The sequence below is a fragment of the Chaetodon trifascialis genome, chromosome 10, assembly GCF_039877785.1.
Source record: "Chaetodon trifascialis isolate fChaTrf1 chromosome 10, fChaTrf1.hap1, whole genome shotgun sequence".
NCBI lineage: Eukaryota > Metazoa > Chordata > Actinopteri > Chaetodontiformes > Chaetodontidae > Chaetodon > Chaetodon trifascialis.
The window spans coordinates 8430991-8453534 of record NC_092065.1 but is presented as its reverse complement, the minus strand read 5'-3'; the positions used below and the strand labels follow the sequence as shown (position 1 = coordinate 8453534).

Genomic DNA, 22544 nt, shown 5'->3' with positions numbered 1-22544 from the left:
ACTTTATTTTATTTTAGTCACAGAACTAATAACGTGTCTCTGATAATCAATATTGCACTACAATATTTAATTCCGGATTAAGGGGATAAGAGGCCACATTATTGAATGTAATATTATGAATTCAGTTAGCCAAGAATGATAGTTCAAGTTTTAAAATTGTTGATAGAATGAACAATGAATCAACCTGCTGCTCTTTGCTGGCTACTCCAGGAGCCACAGTTGCACAATTGCTGGTATTTCTGTGACTCTTAAACTATGTTATTACAATGAAATGGATGTTTCAAAGTCCCAGAATTCTGTAAAAAATACTTTGGTAAAAAAATATGACTACTCCTACCCAAACAGCTTCTCAATTGCAGTACAATGAATACAACATTCTTTTCTGCATTTTCTAAATATTCACATTATTTCCCCTCTTTGTACACTTGACCACCACAAAAACAACAGCAAACCAAACTTTATTTCAGTGAAATTTGAGAACATTTCATTTACAAACCACTATATTTACAACTGATATGTGTGTAGAGATATAATCTATGTACAGCCATTTGAGTTACTTAAGTGCAATACACATTATGGTACAGTTATGTTCAAACAGTGAATATTCCCCACGATACACTATTAAGACTGAAGGTTACTCTCAAAGTTACAGAAAGACTTCATGATATAATGTGAGAGCTTCTTATACAAACATTAAGAGTGCACATTATGTGTTCTACAGCCAATTTCACACCTGTGAAATAAAGTAATTATTCCCAAACAACACAAATCATCTTTAGGATTTGTTTCAACCTCTAAAAATTATTTGGTACATACAAGCAGGTTGCTAGAAAAAATAATTAAAATGTGAAAAATCAAAGTGTAGCAGTCTAAAATAGTTGCAGATGATTGTGGCATGATTCTGCCACAACAGAAGTGCTCTAAAAACAGGTGAAAGGTAGGAGTGAAAGGTAACCAGAGTATCTCTGATAAAAGCAATAAAATATTTGGATTTTATTTCAGTGCAATGCGGTGTCCCTAGATGCTTTGTGCAGAATTTAGAGAGCACTGAGGTAAAACATTTTCAGGCAACGGCGACTGAGATTAAAGCACTGTGGCTTCTTTGAATGAGTCGATCCATCTGTTAAAAAAAAAAAAAAAGATTATTATCAGTAGAATTATTGCTGTCATGATATACAACAAGTGTCTCCCATCTTTATACTGTACCTCTGTGCTGTCTGGACGTCATCAGCTTTAAAAATGTAGTAAAGGGTGTTTTTGTGGTAAAGCTTAAACTGTGCCTTCTGCAAAGAATCCACTTTCAGCATAAATCCTAACAGGGGTTGGCTCTCTAAGGCTGCAACATCCTGCGTGAAGGCACAATAAAAGATGATGTTAGATGGACATCAACTCTTGAAACCCTCTGGTTGAATTAAGACATGACGCTGAGGCTTTTCGTTCATAAAAGCAGAAGACCTTACCTCACTTGCAGCGTACGTGTACAGGACCTTGTCTTTGATGACAAACCACAGCCTCTTCCCCTGCTTCTTATTGCCCTTTGACCTCTGCAGGTACCCACTCATGGAGGAGTCTGTGTTCGCCGACACCTGAAACAAGTAAAAACCCATCTGATGAGATATCAGGTCATTATCAGAGCTCAGGTCGATCAGGACAAAGCGTGACTCACCTCTTTGAGTGCCGCAGGTATCTTCTTCTGCTTCCTGGAGAAAGCAAAGGTAGCTTTGTTTCCAGGGGATACGGCTGCTGACAGCGCTTGCTCGCCTGATGAACAGAAATGTGCAATATGGAGTTGTTTATATATAGAGAGAAAATACAGAGAACATAAGATGTCCCTGTGTCTTATCCACAGTAATGTTTCAGCCACAGAAAACATTAAAATATGAGGATGAGAGTGTGTTTGGATCAGAAGGCAAACAATGTTGGAAGGAAGCCAGGCTCACTTTTCTGTTGCTGAAGAACGAGGAAACACTGGTCACACACTCTTGCCAGCTGGTTCTTAAGGTATTCAAGACAGTGTTTGTTAGAGGAACAAGACTGGCACACCACCTGATGGGAGCATGAATAAAACCCAAGAGAACAAGGATGAAAATTAGAAACAAGACAATGCAAAGCATGAATAAAATGACATCTCAGTAAAATGTGAATGAAATCTGCGCAATTTTTTGGCTCCTTACCTTCCCGCATGCACGGCAGTGGTGTCGCCTCCATGTTAGGGTGAACTCACAGGTGCAGATCATACACATGGTGGTGCGTGGGTCAGGGATCCATATAGGGGCTTTGGATCCCAAAGGAGCACCATCAGCACCATTCTTCAGTTCTACCTGTATAGAAATATTAAAGCACAGGATTTGACTGTGGTTGCTCAAACATACACTGTAAAATAGACTTGTATGTATTCATCGCTGTAACAGGCTCAGACACTGAATAAAAAGAAGTACACGAGGTTCACTTGTAAGTTGTTATCTCACCTCTTCTAGCGGCTTGCCAGATATAAAACTGATCTTCTTCCTGGTGTATTCACTGATCGCTGTGGAAATGGCCTCAAGCCATTCATCTCGCTCAGTGGCTGAACTGCAGAGAGAAAAAATGAGACTACACACCTACACAGTATTTGCAGACCTGTGCACTTCAAGGAGAAACACTGCATGACTGTTATGAAATGACTTATGAAACAACATGTTCTTAAATTCTTATTATCTTTGATCATTACCTCGCTGAGAGAATGAAGGAGCGCTCCACGCTCTCGATGTTCAGCTCATTCTGATAGGCCTCTTGGCTTGGTTTGCTAACCTGTAATTATTTTCATTGTGAGCCGTGATGCCAGCGTAAAACACATCTTGTGATAATTTAGAACGCATACATGTGAAAAGATGAAGAGTGCAAGGAAATAAAGCGTGCAGTTCTGACCTTCATCCCAGCCAGAGACAGCATGTTGTTGAACTTGTACTGGCCTGACTGAACAGGAGTGGTGTACAGCAATGTGTCGTTAAACTGAAGGAGAAATGACAGAGAAACATAATTTCTTTGCTTTTCAAGACAACAAAGAGGAGTTCAGAGTAATATTAAGAAAATGCATGTTTTAGACTGATGGTGAGAGAATGTGCAGGAAATTGGTTTCGGCAGATGAGTGCAGTATTAGTGTGATTCTGTTATATACAACTGAGAATGAAAGAAGGAAGAGGGAAGTTTTACTGTACCAGGAAGAACATTCTGGGCTGCATGACCTTCCTGGACAGCTTGTTAAGGATCCCCTCTTTCAGGAAGATCTAGACCACAAAAATGTCATGAGAACACATCAAGTCATGTTTGTTGTTTTACTCATTAAAGTTACTGTTTGCTGGTCATCGTCTGTGAAAACGAAGCAAATTTACAGCAGATAGTGGAGACAGTGTAGTCGTTCTGCTCGTGTGATTTCCCATTTGTTGCAATAATTCTGACAAATTAACGATCTTATCAATGTAACAAAATCTAATGTGGCTACTTCTTAGAGCAGACTTACTCGCCCAGGCTGGACTATCTCATGGTGGCCATTCAGACTGCACTGCACCTGGATCAGCTTCTGGAAGTTATCCTGAGATGAAAAAAGTGGACATCAGCAATGTGCATGGGGGCTTTCATCAATATGCTAATAGGAGATAGAGTAGATGCCTGCTTTCTTGTTTGCTCTCACCCCTTGTTTCATGATGTCGTTGGCATGATTGGCCACCTCTTTCACTAGTGCAAGGGCAGCTGAGTGGACAAGAGAGTGAAATGGTCATTATTATGATGGACAGTGATTTCATTCTGTTGACACCATCAGCTGGGTTTGATGCACTTTAAGAAAAGGTCTGCGTTTACCTTGTGTGTCCTTGTAATCGGCTGAGTCTTCAGAGAGGTTTTTCAGATAGTCTGAAATGTAAATTGCAAACACTGAATAGTCAGGATCAACAGTCCAACCAAACAAGTGAAAATGCCTCCACACACTGGGTTACAAGTGCTCAGTATTGTGCAGTAATTCCCAGAATGTAACCTGAAATTAAAATCCTGGATGAAAACATCTGCAGGTGCTTACATAATACAATTATACAAGAGTGACGCAAGGAACATTCTTCACATTTTGGTGCTGAGGCCCTGACCCGTTAGATTCATGAAACACTAAGCTCACTCATGTTAGAGCTCATGTTATGTCACCAAATCTGATTTGGGCTGCACTTCAAAAATCTTATTATACGAGGATTGAAGGAGCTGAACAGGAATTCCAAACTATTTTTGCCTCTCTGGACAGCAGAGGGCAGCATGGTGCCTGTGATGAGACATGACAGGTTGGTGAAACATGCATAGCTCAGGAGCCCTCAACACCAACGCTGAAGTGAAGCTCGACTTGACTTAGAGATACTGGGTCAAGAGATTAAATGAAATATAAATGTGATGCTGTGAAACGACTTGTTTGCATTCATACCTGTGAGCAACAGCTGATACTGAGGAATCCTCTGAACAGGCTTCAGCAGGTAATGCCTCAGAGCCAAGTTAGCACAGCGTGGACTGGCCTTGGGCCAAAGACACAAAACAAAATGACAACATGTCCCCAACACTTGAATAAACAATGAAACCTCAAAGACCCAAAGGACACACCCCTCAGACACAGAAAACAGGTCAAGCAAGCGTCATTACCTCAAACTCCCGTACCACTGTGCCGAATGCCGGGTTCTTCTTACTCTGCTCTTCCAGTAGAGCCACATTCTTGTCAAACTCGCGGATGTATGTGGAGTACATCTTCAGATAGGGCCCTTTCTTCAGGAATATGTCTGCTAGCTGTGCGTTCTCATCCCTGCAGACAGAAAAAAGCAGAACAGGATAAACTAGACACATCCTTCAGTGTAACATACAGTGGAAATTGCTGTAAATTCTACATTTTAGTAGGAATAATTCCACAGCATTATTTTGGACTGTGACTTCATTTTTTAACAATTTTATATAATTATCATTTACAGAGAATATGAATATTTATGTATAATTTGCTTATTCATGCTTCCTTGTATTGTATTGTTTTAAAGGGGACAGGAGGGACTCTCACAGTAATAAGTGAAACAAAGTCCGGAGTGACTGGAGAACGCTAACCATCAGGAAAACAGGCTTACAGACTGGTGGCAGTGGTGAGACTGGGTAGCTTTTCCAGTCACTCTGGAGTGTGGGAAACAAGTGGGCCATAGTTTCTCTTATAAAGGGATAAAACCTCAATCAATACCAAGACAACAAGACAATAAAACACCCACCTTCTCTCCCTCAGGGTTCACATCACGCTCTGACCATAGTGCACTGCACAGTTTAGTTACAGTACATCAAAATGTAATGTGCACTAGAGCTGCAATGATTAATCGATTATTAAATTGATCGCCAGCTATTATAACTATCAATGAATAGGTTGAAGTAATTTTTTTAAGGAAAAAAAATCTAAATTCTCTGATTCCAGCTTCTTAAATGTGAATGTGATTTCTTAAATGTTTTCAGGAACGTGGTCTTAAAGTACACAGTACATGGCCAAAAGTATGTGGACACCTGAACATTATACTCACGTGTGGTTGTTGAACATCTAATTGAATAACTGAGTGTTAATATGCAACTATAACACCCTCCATCCTTCTAGGAAGACTTAAGAAGCTGGCTGCAGGGACTTTCTCCCATTCTGGCACAGCAGCACGAGTGAAGTTACCCACTAATGTTGGCTTACAGCTTTTGACCCAGTTTGTGCCAAAAATGTTGAACAGGGTTGAGGTCAGAGTTCTGTGCAGGCCAGTGAAGCTCTTTGAATAATGCAGCATTGAGTCAGCATTAATACACACAAAACACCTCTGTAATGATTAAATTGTACCATTTGGCCACTCTCTGCTTCAGCTCTCTGAGCAGGTCTTGATTGAGTTCGTAGAGCTGTGGGAGGTAGTACAGGATCTGGTTGAGGAGCCGCTCCTCAATCACAGGCTTCCCACTCTGACGAGACGCTTTGGACACGGCATCACGGAAGTCCTGTGGTTCAGATCATAAGAGAGACAGAGAGTCAGATGGTCAAATACAGGAAGTCAGGCACAGAGGGGAAAACCTAGAGTGTGCCAAATGAGGTATTCACTAAAATGCAGTCTGATATAAAAGGATCACAATGGTGATCCAGGATTGAATCTCAGCGAGGACGGACTGAAAAAATACAGGTCATGTATCATGGTTTCTGAAAAGAACTACAAATGAGTAAAGCTCCATGAAGCTTAAAAGCAGACTGTCCCTTTAAGTTAAAGTCAGAAAAATATTGCTGACCCATGACCTACACACACACCTGACTCGCATTAAGCATTCTTAAATTTCCAGGATACTGTGAATCAGGACTGAAAAAAGCAACAAAAAAAAAGAGCCTGAGGGTGCTGTTTGTGCTTCTCTTTCTGATGATGTGGTGGTTTTTTGGGTGGTTTAAGGGGACACATGGCAAATAAAACTGCTTGCAGACTCAGCAGCCTGTTGAGAGCTCCTGTGGTTAACATGCATGATCTCTTCCTACTACAACAGCTGACTGCAAAGGAGAAGTGTAGCTGTATAAGAACAAGAAGCTGTATACTTCAGTTTGATTTTCATAGAGATTACATGCTCGCCTGTTCTTTGAACGCTGTGGACCTAGACAAAACCACGCATTTCCATCAAGCAAAAAATCAAAGCTGTTTTATCTTTCTGTTGCTGGAAAGTTGACATTTTGGAAACGGTGAATTTTCACCTGACAGAATCAGTAAACAGAGCATAACACAAGCACTTCTGAAAATATGGCTGGACTAATAACTCAGATAAAGGCACACAACAAATGGCACGTTGTGTTATCATCTATCACTTTGTGGAGAGCTGGCCGGGTGCCTGGTCGAGATGGAGAAAGAACAAATACTAAGTCACCTCAACATTCTTTTGAACTTGTTATGACTGTTTCTCATTACTGGACTCCATTCCTCCACAGTCTGCAGAGACTCGAGCACATCCTGTCTGTGCTCTGCAGTGAGGAGTCATTGTTTATGACTCAGTACTACTACAATCCATTTCGTGGCCTTTTTCTCCCCAAACATCTGTTCATATGAGCACGCTCATCCTTTCTTGTGAAATAAAGAAGTGGAAAAACAACAAATTTCAAGTAAGGGACTTGAACTGCGAGCACAGGTTCACATAGGCTTCAGTTAAGGCGTCAGTATGCTCCAAACAAAGTGCCTGTTGACTGGTTGAATAATGTATGAAATCTTTCTGACTGCAGGGCTGCATCTGCAAATGTCTGTAAAGGTTGAGGCACACTTGAAAAAAACTAGTTAACATTTGAAGGTGGAGTTTAAAGCCTGCTGTCAGAGAGAGGGGGGAGAAGCGTTATTGTTTAAATTTGGGGTTAACAGCACACATCTTTGGGGAATCTTTCCTGGATAGCATTTAAAGTATAAAATGTACACGCCAAAAGTGTCAGAAATTGTTGTTTATGAAGAATGAAAGCAGAGCTGAGAGAGAAGTTTAAATCCTGGTTTTCTTGCACACCTGGCTAATTGCTGCATGAAGTGGGCGTGAACACGAGTGTCGGTTTCGGAAAGTTACAGAAATTGTCAGACACCACCTCCACAAGTCCAACTTTAACTTTCCGAAACCAAAAATCTGACAGTTCACGCGGTGATTGTTCAGACGTGAGGAGGTGAGAACAGGGTCCTCTCTCAAGCTCTCCACCTCAATTTCTGACACTTTTCATGTCAAAAACTGAATGAAACTTCCAGAGAAGACTGTCTGAAAGTGTGTGCTGTTTTTCCCCAAATGTAAACAATTATTGCCCGTCAGACCTCGTTATGATGCCCGGCTTTTCATTCTGTCTTTGGGCTTGTGCCATTCAAAACAACTATAAAGACTTTTGCCCTCGGAGATGGTCAGGTGATGCGTCATATGACCTAGTTCTTTTTTGAGCATAGCTCCACCTTTAACAGTAATCCTTATCAAATAGTTGTTCACTTTCAGCTTGTGAGTCCTGTTCTTCTTGCAGAGTTTGATATTCAGGATACTGTCATCTATGTGCATGAACTGTTTTTTGTCTAAGGGAGTTAAGATATTCCTAACTTTCACATGGAGTTTACATGGGAATGTAAGTAGTTTCACCTTTAAGATTATAAGAGGATGATTGAAAGCTAGTTCCACTAGTCTGACAATAGATACAATACAATATTAGGTGTGTTTTCTGACATTGTTTCTCAAACATATTTTGAGGGATTTACAGCAAAGAAACCAGATCATCAGATCATTTTGGCGGCTTCAATCCGTCATGGATTAAGTTTGTCAAAACAACATGAGGACAAAACAGTGACGTCCAGACAAGCGTCGTGTTACCGTCAGATCACACTACGACTGAAAGTCAGGGGAAAACCGTGAGGAATGTGAGGCGTGCGGGCGAGACTGTGGGGAGTCTGCTCTACGCTCAGTCTTATCCTGCATGGGGTGTGCCCCAGTGGCTCGCATAATCAAACACATATGGAGAATGTGGGCTCAGACAGTGGACTAGCACTAGATACAACATACACAGAATAACACCATCTTATCACAGCAAACACAGAGCTTGTTTTTGTGTGCAGCAAAGGGTGATGTGTGGAAGTACTCACAACATGAAGCAACTTCAGGACATCAACAAACCTGGGAGGACAAAGCATTACAGAAGTTAAAGAGGTTATCATGGATGAGTTAAATAGTCACTTGAGTCTAATGGTAGCCATGCTGATAAATGTGGTTTTATTTGCCAGGATTTTGAGATACACTGTGGTTTTGAATGGAATTATGTCTGTGACGTTCACTGCACGAAAACACATTACATTTTAAAAATTCAACAGCCAAGCAGACCTTGCTTGGCTTGGACCTTGATTTTTTTACCAGAGAAAAAGTCCCTGTGAAGCCTGTTGACAGGGGCGTGTGTGGATGAACCAGAGTAATGGGAACAACCATTTCTACTGTAGGATGAGATTCAATGTTGTGAGCAACACAATTTTTTTTCCTCTCAACTCAAATGAACTCAAGCAGAGGTAGATATCTCAAAACCTGTGGAAATAACACCAAAACTATGTCCATGGCTAAACACCCCAAAGTGTTTTCAGAATTTGACTGAAAAATTAGGACTCTTACACTCTCTCAGAGCTCATAATTTCTGTGGCGATGTGGTGAATCTTGCTCTTCTTCTGTCCGCTCTGACAAAGGTGCAGAAACACAGATTAGAATTAAAATGCACTGTAATAAATCACTGTGTCGATCACGTCTGCTCAAACAAACCTTCTCACAGTGGATACGTGCTGTGCATCATAATGTATTCATTATTAATTCCTATTAGCCACAGCATGTAGCTGATATACGTGAGGTCAACACAAAAGAGTTAAAGGTTGAGTGAAAGATTCTTCCCCATGTGACTCTGTGAAAGGCTGCAAAGAACAAACCTTGTGAGGTGACTCTGGCAAGTATTTCTGAGCACTTCCAGGGACTAAAGTCATAAATCAAACAGTGTCTGCTTCTCACCGGACTCTCCTCGCGCTGCTCAGGGTCTCCTTTACTCGAGACGGAGCTGCTGTCATCCTCCTCATCTGAGGTGCTGGCCAAGATGTCATCATCAGAGGGGCCATCATCCAGGGGTGCCACCTCCTCATCGACAGAGCTCCTGTCAAAAAGGCAGGATGTTAGAGTCAGAGGAGAATAGAGGCCAGAACATAAACACACTGTACAGGTGTTTTGGACACGCAGAAGCCGCTGCAGGCATCTATCAAAAACCCTGTGAATGCAGCACCCGATGACACACATTTAGTCATTCACATGCTGCATGATTTGTAGAAAAAGCACAAAACGTGAGGATGTTTTTTATAGGAGAGGGGAAAAGAGATGAGGTTTGAAATAAAAAGACCTTTGTCAGCATCTAATCAGGGGGAGAGTGTCTTTCTGAAAGAAAAAATGTCAGTCCAGCAGTATTCGAACATTTCCTGCTCTGATGTAGTGGGAGTCATAAAAAAGAACACACAGGAAAGGGAGCACTTGACACAACCGGAAAAAACATTTGGTGATAATCATCAGCACTGACACATAACCCTAGCCTCAGGTCCAGCTGCCTGCATCCAGTCACCGAGCAGCAGTTTGGCTAAATGCTGCCATGTCTAATAGAAACACCGGCCAAACCAAACACACATCATCGCACACTTTACTTATCTGACCCTGCAGCGCTACAATGACTACATGTGAATCGCTGAAGGAAAACTGCACCAAAGAGAAACTACGTATCTAAAATGCCACAACTCCCTGAGGGAGCGCTACATGTGAAACAGCGGCACCTCCCTAAACAAAAATGCAGAAAAAGACACAGGCCAATGCTGAGCAGCACACCCAGCAAGCTGGAGTCGTACACTGTGTGGCAGGTTTGCATTAGCTGCTGCATTCAACTGTGACTGGTCTCTGTTTGTGAGCTGCTCAGCGTGTTTTTAAGCATGTGACTGTGGCACAGTTTGATCTAAAGAGGGGTGACACACTAAGCTGTGCGAGTGTACAGTTACACAAACCGTAATCCTATTTTTCTAACTGACTTCTGCAAACTAGTCATTCACAAGACAACAGACACTAAAAGGATCATTAAAAGCAATACATAAACATAATTAAAGTTTTACGGTGCTAATTAAACACCAGGCCAGCTGTTCTGTCCTTCACCTTCCTGAGAGCGACTGTGTATCTGCACATACATCTTTACTGTTTGATCCCTGGTTTTGAGCATTTCAAAACTGAATTAGAAAAGGAACAGCAGCGTCTTGTTCCAGCAGAGATATCTCTGTTACTCTGTTGATTATTCACAAACCTCACTGTTTAAGAGACTGTACAAAAAAAAGGACTTGCAATTAACAGAAACTTCGTTTCTGCAGGAAAGACGCGCTGCTGCTCCAATAACAAGTTTTAATTGCTTTGAACAGCACAAATTGGATCTTTGTATTTGAGCGAATCTCAGCGACTGATACTGTCTCTGAAAACCTGAGCAACAATAACAAACATGTGCAAAGACTACAATAGAGATTAGAGCTGAATGATATGATAAAAATATCGTATTGTGACTACTTTGACACACATGGCAAATGCAATGTGAGTCACATTTTAGTGGGAACATTCATTTTTGTACTAAAAAAAAAAAATGATGATGTGATCATTGTTGAGGTCTATACCAAACGAATCTCCTCTGTTGGCCAAGACATCTTTGTAGCACCACAAAGTTTCACTTATAACGATACTTTTTGCCACATTTTACCTTTGTGGAAAAACTGCAGCTCAGTCATTTTGGATATTGCACTTGGCCATATTCTGCTTTCAAACATATTTGAATTAATTGCAGCCCTACTAGAGATAATGGAGAAAAACTGCATTAAAGAAAAGCAGCACCTTTTTAGTGCTTCCACGCTGCAGTGCACTGGAGCACTGCACCCTGTAGGCTCCACATTTCTTGACAGACATTTTGTAGTAAATGCACAGATACTCTTGCCTTCTGGCAAAAGGTCATCTTTTGTTAGTGTTGCTGCAGATAATTGCGTATGGCTTTGAGCATATGTAAATTATGAGCGACGTAAATTGGTCTACCCACAAGCCATCAACACTATGTAAGCACGTGCACCACTAGACTCGTCAAACTCCTCTGACGGGAATCTGTAACAGAACACACAGAAACAATGGGACCTGTTTCTCTGCCATCTTCCCCTTTTACAAATGACTGGCCAAGCAGGGGCAGAGTAGGGTGGGTCTTGACTTCACCATCCTGGGCAAAAAAAAAAACCACTGCATGCAGTATGGTGAAAAAAGTAGTTACAGGTGAAAGTGGTCTGGATTTTCAAAATAAAGGATTTTAAAGTAAAAAGCAAAACAGATGAATATTTACTTAAAATTAAGAATGAAATGGAATGATTAAAAAAAACACAGACGACACAAAGACCAGCCCCTGAACCTCCAATGTAGACTGGAAGAATGGTGGGACACAAAAACACACAAACTCTCCAATTATATTAGTAGGGCAGGATGAAGTCAACCTATAATTAACTAGATCGTTTACGGATAGAGCCTCAGGTGGTTTCCTGCATCCTTTTCAGGAAACAAGGGTAATCACCTACAGCATAATAGTAAGATCAGGACGTGAGGTACTGAGAGAAACGCAGAGAGAGAAGTGAAAGCCATCATAATCTACCTCTCACAGTCTGTTGGTGCCTGACACTGTTGGTGTCCAGTGTTTTTCTTGAAGGACATATATGGCTCCTGCTCCTCATAAATGCCCTCATCACTATACACTGGACCCTGCCAGGCCGTCGGCTGCAACAGGGAGGCCTGAGGGGATGCCACGGCCGGTCCCACATGCACATTCATGTAGTCTGGTATCTCCTCGTAGTGAGGGGCGTTCTCATAGTAAACTGCTCCTTCTCTTCCAGGCAAAAAGTCCTCTCTGTCCACACTTTGCTCTACTCCAATCAGCGGGCAGGATAATTTCCGTTCAGCCCTGAGACGCTCGCAGAGGTTCTGACACCCGTCCTGGTCCCCGTCCACGCTTTGTTCATTATCATTGGCGCCGTGGTCTGGGCTCTGGCCTCCTTTCCCTCTCAGCTTGGGAAGCATCTTCACCGAGAGCTTCAAGTCCAGCAGTTTCAAGAAGGAGTTCCTCTTCTGTCCGTCAGAGCGAACGAGGTCAGCACCAGAGAACGACTTGGCTCTCTGTTTGCCCAGGCTGGACCGAGCAGGCTTGACGGCTTCGTTTTTTTCATTGGTTTTTTCGGCTGGAGGAGAAGGCAGCTCCCTCATTACTCTCTCCCTCAAAACGCAGTCTTCAACCGAAAGGTCTGGCCTTTTCTCCTTATCCTCTAATTTCTGTTCTTCTGTCTCCTCAGAGGACTCATTCTTCTGCATCCATGCCATCGGGCTGCTGTGTCTCTGGGGCTTCTTTGGAGCTACCTTAACCAGCACATCCTCTGCTGTCACAGCGATGGCAGGAGGACTGAGCGAGCTGCTAGAAGGAGGACTAAAGTCAGTGTAGACTGCCTCCTGATCATGCGCTCCTTCTATCTCCTTCTCCACCTCTTCATCATCCTTGTCAACCGATACCTCCATCTCATGGCTGCTGCTGTCCCATCCCAGGTCTTCCTCCTCCACATCCTTTGGGAGTGTCTGAGGAGCAGAGGTCGGTGCTTTCTCAGGTGCAGACAGAAAAGGCTTTTTCCTGGGCGGAGGGGCTGGCATACCACAGGCTCTTCTCGCAGACAGAAATATCGGCGGCTTGTTTTCAGCAGGTACGCTGACACACAGTGACGAGCTGCCCTTCCCCTCTGATGACACCTTCACCCCACTGACGTTCATATCCCTCCCTTCCTGGCTAATGGTCTCTTCCCTCTCCTCCTCCACCTTTTCCTGGCGGGTCAGCACAGCCATCCTGGGTTTCCGTGGTACAGGGACAGGGACGGGCTTCCTAGGGGTTGCTGGCACTGGTTTGGGTTGGGGCACGCAAGACATTTGCTCCGAGCCAAGAGCATCTTCCTCTTGTCCTCGCCCAGGTGCACTGAGAGGTATTACGTTACCATTTGCCTCATCGCTCCATGTTCTGTGAGGAAGGGACGGCCTAACAGTCACTGGATTGATGTCTGTGTTGAGATTTTTGTCTAAAGCAAATGTTTCTTGAAGAGGTTTGTGGTTTGTGAGGTGAGTATTAGTAGAAGCAGTGATCATTGTCTCTCCACTGTTATCATCAGTACCTTGAGATGTGGGAAGAAGCTTTCTGTTTTGGTCAGTTTTACCCTTGTGCAGCGTTTTCAAGTCTCTCTCCAGTTTGTCTTTGTTTGCTGATGAGCTCCTGACACACATGCAGTTTTCATGGCTACACAGACAAATAGGAATAATATAATCCCAATCTGGCTTTTTGTTCTCTTGCTGTAATCCATTTTGGGAGTTAAGAAGACCTTCAGTCCGTGGGCTTTCTGTTCTGTTCTGTACAGACGTTTGGTGCAGGCTCTTTGAAGCCAGTGGTTTGGATTCCACAGCAGTGGTGAGTTTGGAGAGGCAAGGTTTGGGGGCCAGTACTGGTTTAACCCTCCTCGGTGTGCCAGGAGATGGGAGTGAGAGGCCCTCTCTTCTGGGGGTTGAGGGAGACAGCCCTGGCCTCAAGGGTTGGGCCAGCTTTGGTTTCGGGGCCACAGGTGGTTTGTGCATACCTGAGAATAGAAAAACAAACGTATGCATGTTACATTTGGTGTGAAGTTATTTCCTCTGAATAAAAACAAAATCTGAAATACAGCAAAAAAGAATATGGATATAGATCCAGATGTCATCTGACAGATGTTGCCCTAATTAGAGTTCACTCTTTAACTCCGTAGCACTGATCCTAACCTAGTGACAGCTTAGTTTAAAACGACTGCAAAGTGCTAAACCCCACGGGGGGGCTCAGATATCACATGCCGTTTGTTTGTCACTCCACACGGCAGCACAGTAATCCGGCTAATGGCCCATGTCAACAGGCAGAGGAGGAGAAGGAGGAGGAGGAGCAGATGGGAGATGAAGAGGGGGAGAGAAACAATGGAGGTGGTGCAGGGACTGGAGAAGAGTCACGCAAACTGGTACATCTGGCTGAACTGGTGTCCGAAAATCATCTGGGGTGGACTTCACAGTAAGATGCTGCCAGGGAGAGATGTTGTTATTTTCCCCCTCAACAAATGACATATTTCCTTAACCTGCAAGCCACAGTTCAACTCTGAACAAATCTGCAAAAAAAACTTTAATGAAGCTTGATTTTTATTTATTTTTTTTTTTTCACTCACTGACAGACATGGAAATGAGTGAGATATGCTGTATACATGAGTGACACACAGGTTAAAGGACAGGAGATTTCTAAAAATCACATGGCACCAGTCATTAACCTGCACAAACACACACAGACAAACACACATACGGGTACTTTATCTGCTCTGTTGTTTCTATCTTCTTAAAACGCTAAAGAAATTTGTTTTGCTGTTTTAACTTCTAATTTTAAAAGCATAACAGGAGACAGAGAGCTGCAAATTAACTTCAGCTACACGCACCACAGTAAATACTCTACATCTGTTGCATTGCTTCTCCCTGTGTAACAATGTTTATCTGTCCCACGCTTAAATCGGAATCTAATTTCTTGATTTGTAGTTTATTTGTTCCTTGGTGGCCGCGCAGCCACCGACCACAATCACAGAGTAACAAGTTTCGTTCACTTACCTGAATTCATCATCGCTGCACTCACTTAGTTTCTCTTTTATCAGCTCTTATAAATCACTGCAGCGGACACAGGTCATCTTTTGCGTCCGGGAACATTGCAAGAAGTCGATCCAAAAGAAGTTATCTGTCAAGAAGCCACATTTTCTCCGCTTTTAGTCCGAGCGGCGTGTGTGATCCTGCGGCGCACAGTTCATTCTCTCTGGAGCGGCACTGGCTGCCTACCAGCTATATGAACCTCCGAGCTTCCTTTTTGTTTCTGTTAACAGTCCACTAGGGGTCCCCGGCAGCCACAAACCACCATAATCCATCAAATCAAAAGGTTGGTAACTGCAAAGTGTGAAAAAGTGCACCATTGAGGCATAAGAGAGAAGATCCTGAATGCTTTCTTGGCAAGTTGTTGTTGTTGTATAAACTACAATCTGCTCCCCATCAGATCAATATTTCTGCCCTCTACAGACTTTGTGATTGCTCATCATTACACAGGAATTTTCCAGTGCCACACGCACATATCTTTCCACATACATCATCATCATTGCTAATATTAACACCACTGCCATGACTAAGAAGCCAGAAAGATGAGTGGGAGCCAACTGATCCTTTGTCAGCTGTATTTGATGCTCAGTTGAGGAAGTAAAACTAAAAAAATAACCATCATTTATCGGTGGTGCTTTCATCATGCAATGACATAGTCACCAGGTTGATTAATCAGTCATTCACAGCCCAGTTTGCTTTGTGTCTGCAAGCGTAATGGTGTAAAGATATTTTTTAATCTCAATGAGACTTACTCTTTAAATAAAGGTCAAAGAAAAAAGAAAACAGCACTGGATAGTTTTAATAAACCTGCTCATGTTCACTGTTACAGTAATATTTCCCTTGGATGTTTATATAAAATGAGATTTATTCAGAGAGCACTGATATATCAGATTATCAGATTATAGATCTTTAGCCCTGATGCCTCGAAGAGTTCTCAGCGAACTCCTTGAGGCCAAATGTTGAAGGACATTTTGCATTTCAGTTACAGATTAGTTTTATCAGTGGTGCCAGCTGCATACTAAGAGAATGAGGCATTTGCAGTTTGACTGCACATTAACCTAAAGTTGATACAGTTTGGAGAATCTGTTTTTTTAATGAGTACAAGTGGGCCAATTCCCGTCACCAGAGAATATTCAGTGTGTGATAACAGGAACAACAGGAAGTGCTGGAGTCCTCTTTGGTTTGATACAGGAGTCTCTGCGTCGTTGCTGTGATACCTCAGGAGCTTGATTGTTTTTTCTGTCCAGGAGGAAGACATTAGACAGGTAATTCACTTATCTTTAACACAGGCAGGGTGATGAATATTAACGAGGGCACAATGCATAAATTATAGAAAATGCACGTGTCCTGAACCGTCAAGTTACTTTTCAGGAATTTGCAGGAATCGTGGAGACATTAAGCCTGTCACATACATCTCACTGGCCTTTTCCACTGAAGCAGTCAGCGTTATGTCATCTTTTCCTTTCAATGCTGCATCTTGTGAGCTGTGTGCATCTGTGGCTGCAGGAGTATTCACTGTATCACTGCCAGGAAAAGAGAGAAAACTATGAGCAGAGACAAAATAATAAACTTCATTCAATCAAATTCCATTTGCCTAGAAGCAAAACAACTGACCTGTGCTTTGAAAAGGTCATTTTTATTTAGTTTATTTGTGGTTATAAATTCCGTGATGATCACTGACAGCTGCTTAAAGTCACATCTACATTCACTCTGTGTCACTGGTTAGTAATGAGAGTGAATCAGAGTGATGATCAGCTTGTTACAGTAAATCATATTCACACTGGTGAATGTGGTGCAGTAGTACCTGAACTTGTAGTCTGAAGGGAGGCTAAGACCTAATCTGTAGTCTCCCCTGGTCCTGGTGATTTGGTTTTGAAGGTCCCTGACTGAGCGGCTGTGGCCACTGAATACATAGCCCACAAACAGCAGCTTCCCTCTGATGTACATCTGCCACATTAACAAGGAGAATAAAGATTACATGTGTGATGGGAACACACTACAGTTTTCATTGTGATGTTTAAGAATCATCGCTCAGAGTATTTTACTTTTAGATTGCAAAGACATGATTAGCACAACCGTGTAGATTCTATCTTTTCACAGCATAAGTCATGTCAGTCATGCAGTTATTTTTTGATTTCACAATAGAGGAACCTACAGTGTGTGCTGCATGCATCATAACAGCTGCTCTTCCTGAGTTTCTGAGCCCTCTTGGCCGAAAGTATTCCAGTGCAAGCATTTTTCACGTCATTATGATTCAAGTAATTGCTGTTTGATTTATGGGCTAACGGAGGACTTATTCATTTTACAGCAAAAATCAGTGACTTTGGGCTAAAAATTAGAGCCACCTTTTGTAATTAAGAAGTGTCATCCCTCACTGCTTGTCAGCCTACAGTACTTTTATAATAAATGCCTGGGTTTCTTGGAAAGGACAGCACCTTACTACAGTTGTCCTGGCACCATCCTCCCCTCCCCCCCATGCTATCGCTTCCTCTGCTTCAGGCAAGAAGTGCTGCTGCCACCCAGTGGGAGCAATGCAGACTTTGGCAGCAGCGAGGTTTACTGACCAGGACCATCCCAGGAGCAGCATTGTGCCGCTGCTGCAGCAGGATGTTCTCCACTCCACAGCTGGCCCTCCCTCCTGACATCTCGTACCTCACCAGGCGAAATGAATCCATCTGGCACTAGATTTGACAAAAATAACCTATTACTGGGTTTCCAGGTGTACATAATGTGCAATAGCCTTCTGACTGTCTTTTGCTGAGCCTTTGCTTTATTGAGTATGCTGTCTTTGTAGAATGAGAATCAATATGAAGAAGAATTTCGGCACAGTATTTGCTGATAATGTAAACTGGATGTTGTTTACTACAGTGTGGCACCAAACAAGTGATGCACGCCCTGTGAATCAGAGACTGTAATGATGCTTACATACAGTATTTAACAGGTGGCCACGGTGAGAGAAATTGTTGTATTTTATTATTGTCTTTCTCTTATTTTCTCTGCATGTAAGACAGCATTCACACCTGAGTGCACGGCATCGTTCTGTGCTTGTTCCTCCTCTTGTAAAGCCGCTCCATCATGTCCTGGTCGGGCGCTGCATGCGTGCTGACCGGCAAAGTCACACACACCACCAGGATCTGATGACTGTGTAGAGGCTGGCCCATAATGAAGGCATCGTACTCCAGGTCTGTCACCGCTGGCATCAGTGTAGCGCTGCAGCAGCACCGCCTGCCTCCCCCCTCCCCCTGCAAGGCAGCTCTCAGCAGTGCAGGGCACACAGTGAGGGGGCCGGAGGGGGTGAACGATGGCGGGGCTGGACAGCGGGTGACAGCAGAGGACTGCAAATCTGGACTGTTTGGAATAATCACTGACCTGGCAGGGAGGGGATGATAGTGAAGCTGTCATTGTAAATATACTCTTGCTCTCAGAAAACTGCAGTAAATGTCATTGTCTACACAATAACAGTTTCTAATCCGTCCTGTCTGTCAGGTCGTACTCAAGTTTGATGTTCCCATGAATTTGAAGGGGTCCGATCTGGGTGACGCAGGGCTCCTCCTTTGTCCGCTTCTTTGGTGTCCTGGAAACGTACAGGTCAAAACAGTGAAACAGCCCTTTATAAGGGCTTACGTAATGCACCATACATGCCTGTGAGGTCTAGCAGAGCTGAAGTACTTGAAACTGATCAATGAACAGTGTCTTTCTGTCACTACTACAAAATCAATAACTGGCATCTATTCAAGGATAGATAGATCGACAGACAGACAGACAGACAGACAGACAGACAGACAGACAGACAGACAGACAGACAGACAGACAGACAGACAGACAGGGGGACACTTATTCCCTTGTTTACATGCAGTTACTTATAAATACCCCAAAAAATCATTATTTTGTGATTTTGGATTACAACAGTAACTACATTAAGTTAAGTTAAAATATACATTAAGTTATTTTCTAGCGACGCAACCTATAAAAACTTTTTTGGCCACTTGGGGGCAGTGGAGACACATTGTGGCACAACAAAACATATCATCACCTTTTAAGTTGATGTGGTAAACATGTTAGCAAACAGTTGCTTATTTACTCATGCAGCAGGCACAGAGCAACACTGTTAATCATTTGGAGTCGTGTTTCTGGCCACCGGATGAATGTAAGTCCAATATTCACTCTCTTTTAGCTCCATTTTTGGTTTCTACCAACTCCTAAGAGAAATATCTGGCTGTTCAGCTACTAAATGCTTCAATATGTTCATCAGCTAGTTTCTAGCTTGCTGAGTGCTGAGTGGTGCTGAGCAGGTAGTGTACAGTGGGGTTTTATAGCTTTTTCACTGCAAACAGCTGCCTGCTGCAGCAAAAAGAACTCAGTTCATCACGATGAGCAATATCACTTTGTCTTAATGATAAAATATTGATAGCTGCTTGAAAGTCCATGCCTTTATTTGTGATGTATAGTTTTAAACAAGATATGCTCGTGCCAAACATAGTCACACACCAGAAACAGAATAAGATAAAGAATTGTAGTTGCTTGCCATTTAGGCGCTTTAGGGAAATTTGTCCAGGACACTTATCGATGGTGAAGTCACTCAGCTTATTAAGACATTGTTGTTTATGAAAGTTTTCACAATTTTTGATATAAAAGCAATTAACTCCCCAACAACCATGTCTTTCTAACACCATGCTTTCAGTTTGTAACACAGGCTTTCTATTTAGAGTTTGTTGTTGTAACCCTGATGACATCACATGGGTAATTTTCTTGCCAGAGGTCCCCCAGAGTCACAGAAGACATTATACTACAACTGTTTTCACAGGCTCAACACTTCTCATGATTAGCACATTTACTTGGATGTATTAAATTGTTGGAGTTGCCTATTGGACTTTGGTCAAACGTTCTGGTCCTATGTGCTGGTGTAAAGTGTGCACCTTGGCAGCTTGACACCGGAGTCCAGCAGTCCATCTGCTGGTGCTGACACATGTCTGTGCAGATCCTGGAAGTCTTTCCTGCCCTCCTCGGGCTGCACTGGCTTAGCATCAGCCCGCTCAGGTGGGTTCAGAGAGGGCAGAGCCGCTGACTGTACCTCTCTCCTCAGCCTGGTCCACAGTGGGGCACCTGGCATCCGCTCCATGTCAGGACACTTGATCCCTGAAGGAGAGGAAGAGGTCGCTCAGAAATGCACACACACAACGAGTGACACGAGCGACCGTGAACAAGATCCTCATGGAACTATTCAATAATGTTGAGTTTGCAAGATGAGGTGATACTCAGACTTTTTGAGCCACTCTAAATAACCTCAGTGTTACTTAAATTTGCACCACATACTTCAATAACTCATAATGCACAGTCCATCTCACCCACTGGCTGCATTTAAGCACATTAAAAAGAGCTAGTAAGGCTGTGTTCGCGGGTCAGTACCAATGGCCACACGGTAATAATCCAGCCAGTCATCCAGGGTGTTTCGTACTCTCTGTTGAATCCTCTTCAGCTCCCTGGAAACATTCCCTCCTCTTCTCCACAGCGCTGACAGATCCTCCAGCCCCTCCACCTCTTTGACCATCTGGAGGACCTCAAAGGAACACACAGACACCTGCCCTACATCATTGCCCACATGGTAGATCATATGATATAAAACAACGATCTTTTTAATAGGTAGGGACTAAAAAATAAATTAAAAGATTTTGCTGTAGAATAGATTTTACATGCCTTCACTGAGGCATTGTCATATTGTGAAAAAAAGTCTCTTACAGGTGTTAGTGTCAGGTTCCTCTTGCTCTCCAGGACCTCAACAGGGGATTTTGTCTTCCCCACCTGCAGGAGGTCTTGAGCAGCATCAGAGGAAAACTTTCCTTCAGTCTGCAAACGAGGCTGTCAATGCACAGCAGGCATTATAGATGTCTAAAATACTTGATCATAAATCTAAAACATTTTGGTCATTGTCTTCTTAATCTCACCGTTTGCTTTGATTGGTTAATGTTAGACAGTGCAGAAAGAGGAAGTTGAACACTTTCGTTGTTCCACCTGAAGCCGAGCGTAGCAGCAGTACCGCTGAGCAGCCTCACAGAGATTAGATCTGACAACTGATGGAGACAAAAGCATGTTTACAGGTTTCTTAAACATGGAAATGATCTTTAAATAATAATTATCAGAATCATGAGCACTAAACTTTAGTGAATCTATCCATGGCAATCTAATCTGCACACTATGTAGACCTGTTATAAAACTCTCTCTCGGTCCTGTCAGGGACGGTTAGTGTTCGTTCATCAGTAGGTCATGCGTCATACCTCTCATGCCCTGCTTTGTTTCCCCTAAATGTGACACTTCCCATATGCACATCTCATAATTATCTTACATGACAGGCTCACTCCAGATTCTTTAGTCTCTCTGACTAGCCTTGTCACTGAATATATGTCTTGTCTGGAGATTACCTCCGGCCTGTTCTCTGCGCAACATGCTGCTGAGCTGAAGCATAAGACTTTAGACACTAACACAATGTGAAAAGAAAAGAAAAGAAAAGAAAAGAAAAGAAAAGAAAAGAAAAGAAAAGAAAAGAAAAGAAAAGAAAAGAAAAGAGGAACAAAAGTAGAAAACATCTCTTCTCCTTTCATATTAAAACTGTGTCAGATGACTCTCTTTGTTTATAGCACAAAGAAATTGGACATAGTCTGAAACATTACTATTGTAGCTCTGTGGCGGCACCTGTATAACAATCTTCTCTCTCAGTGGGCGTCCTGTCTGCCAGCTCCACACCTTAATTATGTTCCCATGATGGTCACATATGAATCCACCATCCTGGTCCCACACTGCTGTGATGGCAGAGCTGGAGGAATAAATAAAGAAGAATTACACTGCAGTCACATACATGATCACAGACAGACCATTTAAAGGCATTCAGAGGCAGATATATATCAAGAGTTTGTGTCCATAGTATGTGTCACACACTTGCTGATTTGATTGCAGAATGAGAATGATGACTGATGTGATGCAGGCACAAAGATAGTGACAACTGAAAATACATTAGTTACATCATGAAAAAAGAAAATTTGTGTCCATGTACACAAAACCTGTAGATTAAATTTTGTGACTGAACCTGCCTCAGAGGGTGAGTAACAGCCCCGTGCCCAAACGCTGTGATAGTGGCCAGTATAACGGGACACTCGCCGTCACTGAACACGTTGGTGTAGAAGCCTCCACAGGGCAGACCTGAGTGGCTCTGGCATACAGCCATGTACCCAGATGGGTAGCTGAGAGGGCAGAGTCAAAGGTCGAAGGGTCAGCTGCAGCGACACATT

The 22544-nt window shown here is 42.8% G+C and overlaps 2 protein-coding genes across 2 annotated transcripts; both read right to left on the bottom strand.

Moving 5' to 3' along the window:
- Positions 1–419: 419 nt before the first annotated feature.
- LOC139337134 (FYVE, RhoGEF and PH domain-containing protein 6-like) lies at positions 420–15477 on the bottom strand. The gene is made up of 21 exons (XM_070971569.1): positions 15232–15477; positions 12197–14201; positions 9517–9655; positions 9133–9194; positions 8619–8649; positions 5849–6000; positions 4651–4807; positions 4439–4526; positions 3838–3888; positions 3671–3729; positions 3500–3571; positions 3198–3266; positions 2908–2991; positions 2711–2790; positions 2469–2571; positions 2175–2321; positions 1941–2046; positions 1667–1761; positions 1461–1586; positions 1207–1346; positions 420–1120 (listed from the first exon to the last, which is right to left on the bottom strand). The coding sequence occupies exons 1-21, from the start codon at positions 15242–15244 to the stop codon at positions 1084–1086; spliced, it is 3816 nt and encodes a 1271-aa protein (XP_070827670.1). The 5' UTR covers positions 15245–15477; the 3' UTR covers positions 420–1083.
- Positions 15478–16258: 781 nt separating this feature from the next.
- On the bottom strand, positions 16259–18398 carry LOC139337059 (uncharacterized protein C3orf20-like). Its single transcript, XM_070971379.1, has 5 exons — positions 18285–18398; positions 17829–17945; positions 17069–17211; positions 16677–16787; positions 16259–16503 (listed from the first exon to the last, which is right to left on the bottom strand). The coding sequence occupies exons 1-5, from the start codon at positions 18339–18341 to the stop codon at positions 16398–16400; spliced, it is 534 nt and encodes a 177-aa protein (XP_070827480.1). The 5' UTR covers positions 18342–18398; the 3' UTR covers positions 16259–16397.
- Positions 18399–22544: the final 4146 nt, after the last annotated feature.

Coding starts and splice junctions, on each gene's coding strand:
- LOC139337134 (XM_070971569.1), bottom strand. Junction 3,730..3,837: donor CGATTACAAGGACACACAAG/GTAAACGCAGAC, acceptor TTGTCCACTCAG/CTGCCCTTGCACTAGTGAAA. Junction 3,267..3,499: donor AGATAGTCCAGCCTGGGCGA/GTAAGTCTGCTC, acceptor TTTGTGGTCTAG/ATCTTCCTGAAAGAGGGGAT.
- LOC139337059 (XM_070971379.1), bottom strand. CDS start 18,341: ATGATGGAGCGGCTTTACAAGAGGAGGAACAAGCACAGAACGATGCCG. Junction 17,946..18,284: donor GAACGATGCCGTGCACTCAG/GTGTGAATGCTG, acceptor TGTCAAATCTAG/TGCCAGATGGATTCATTTCG. Junction 16,788..17,068: donor CCTTCAGACTACAAGTTCAG/GTACTACTGCAC, acceptor TTTTCCTGGCAG/TGATACAGTGAATACTCCTG.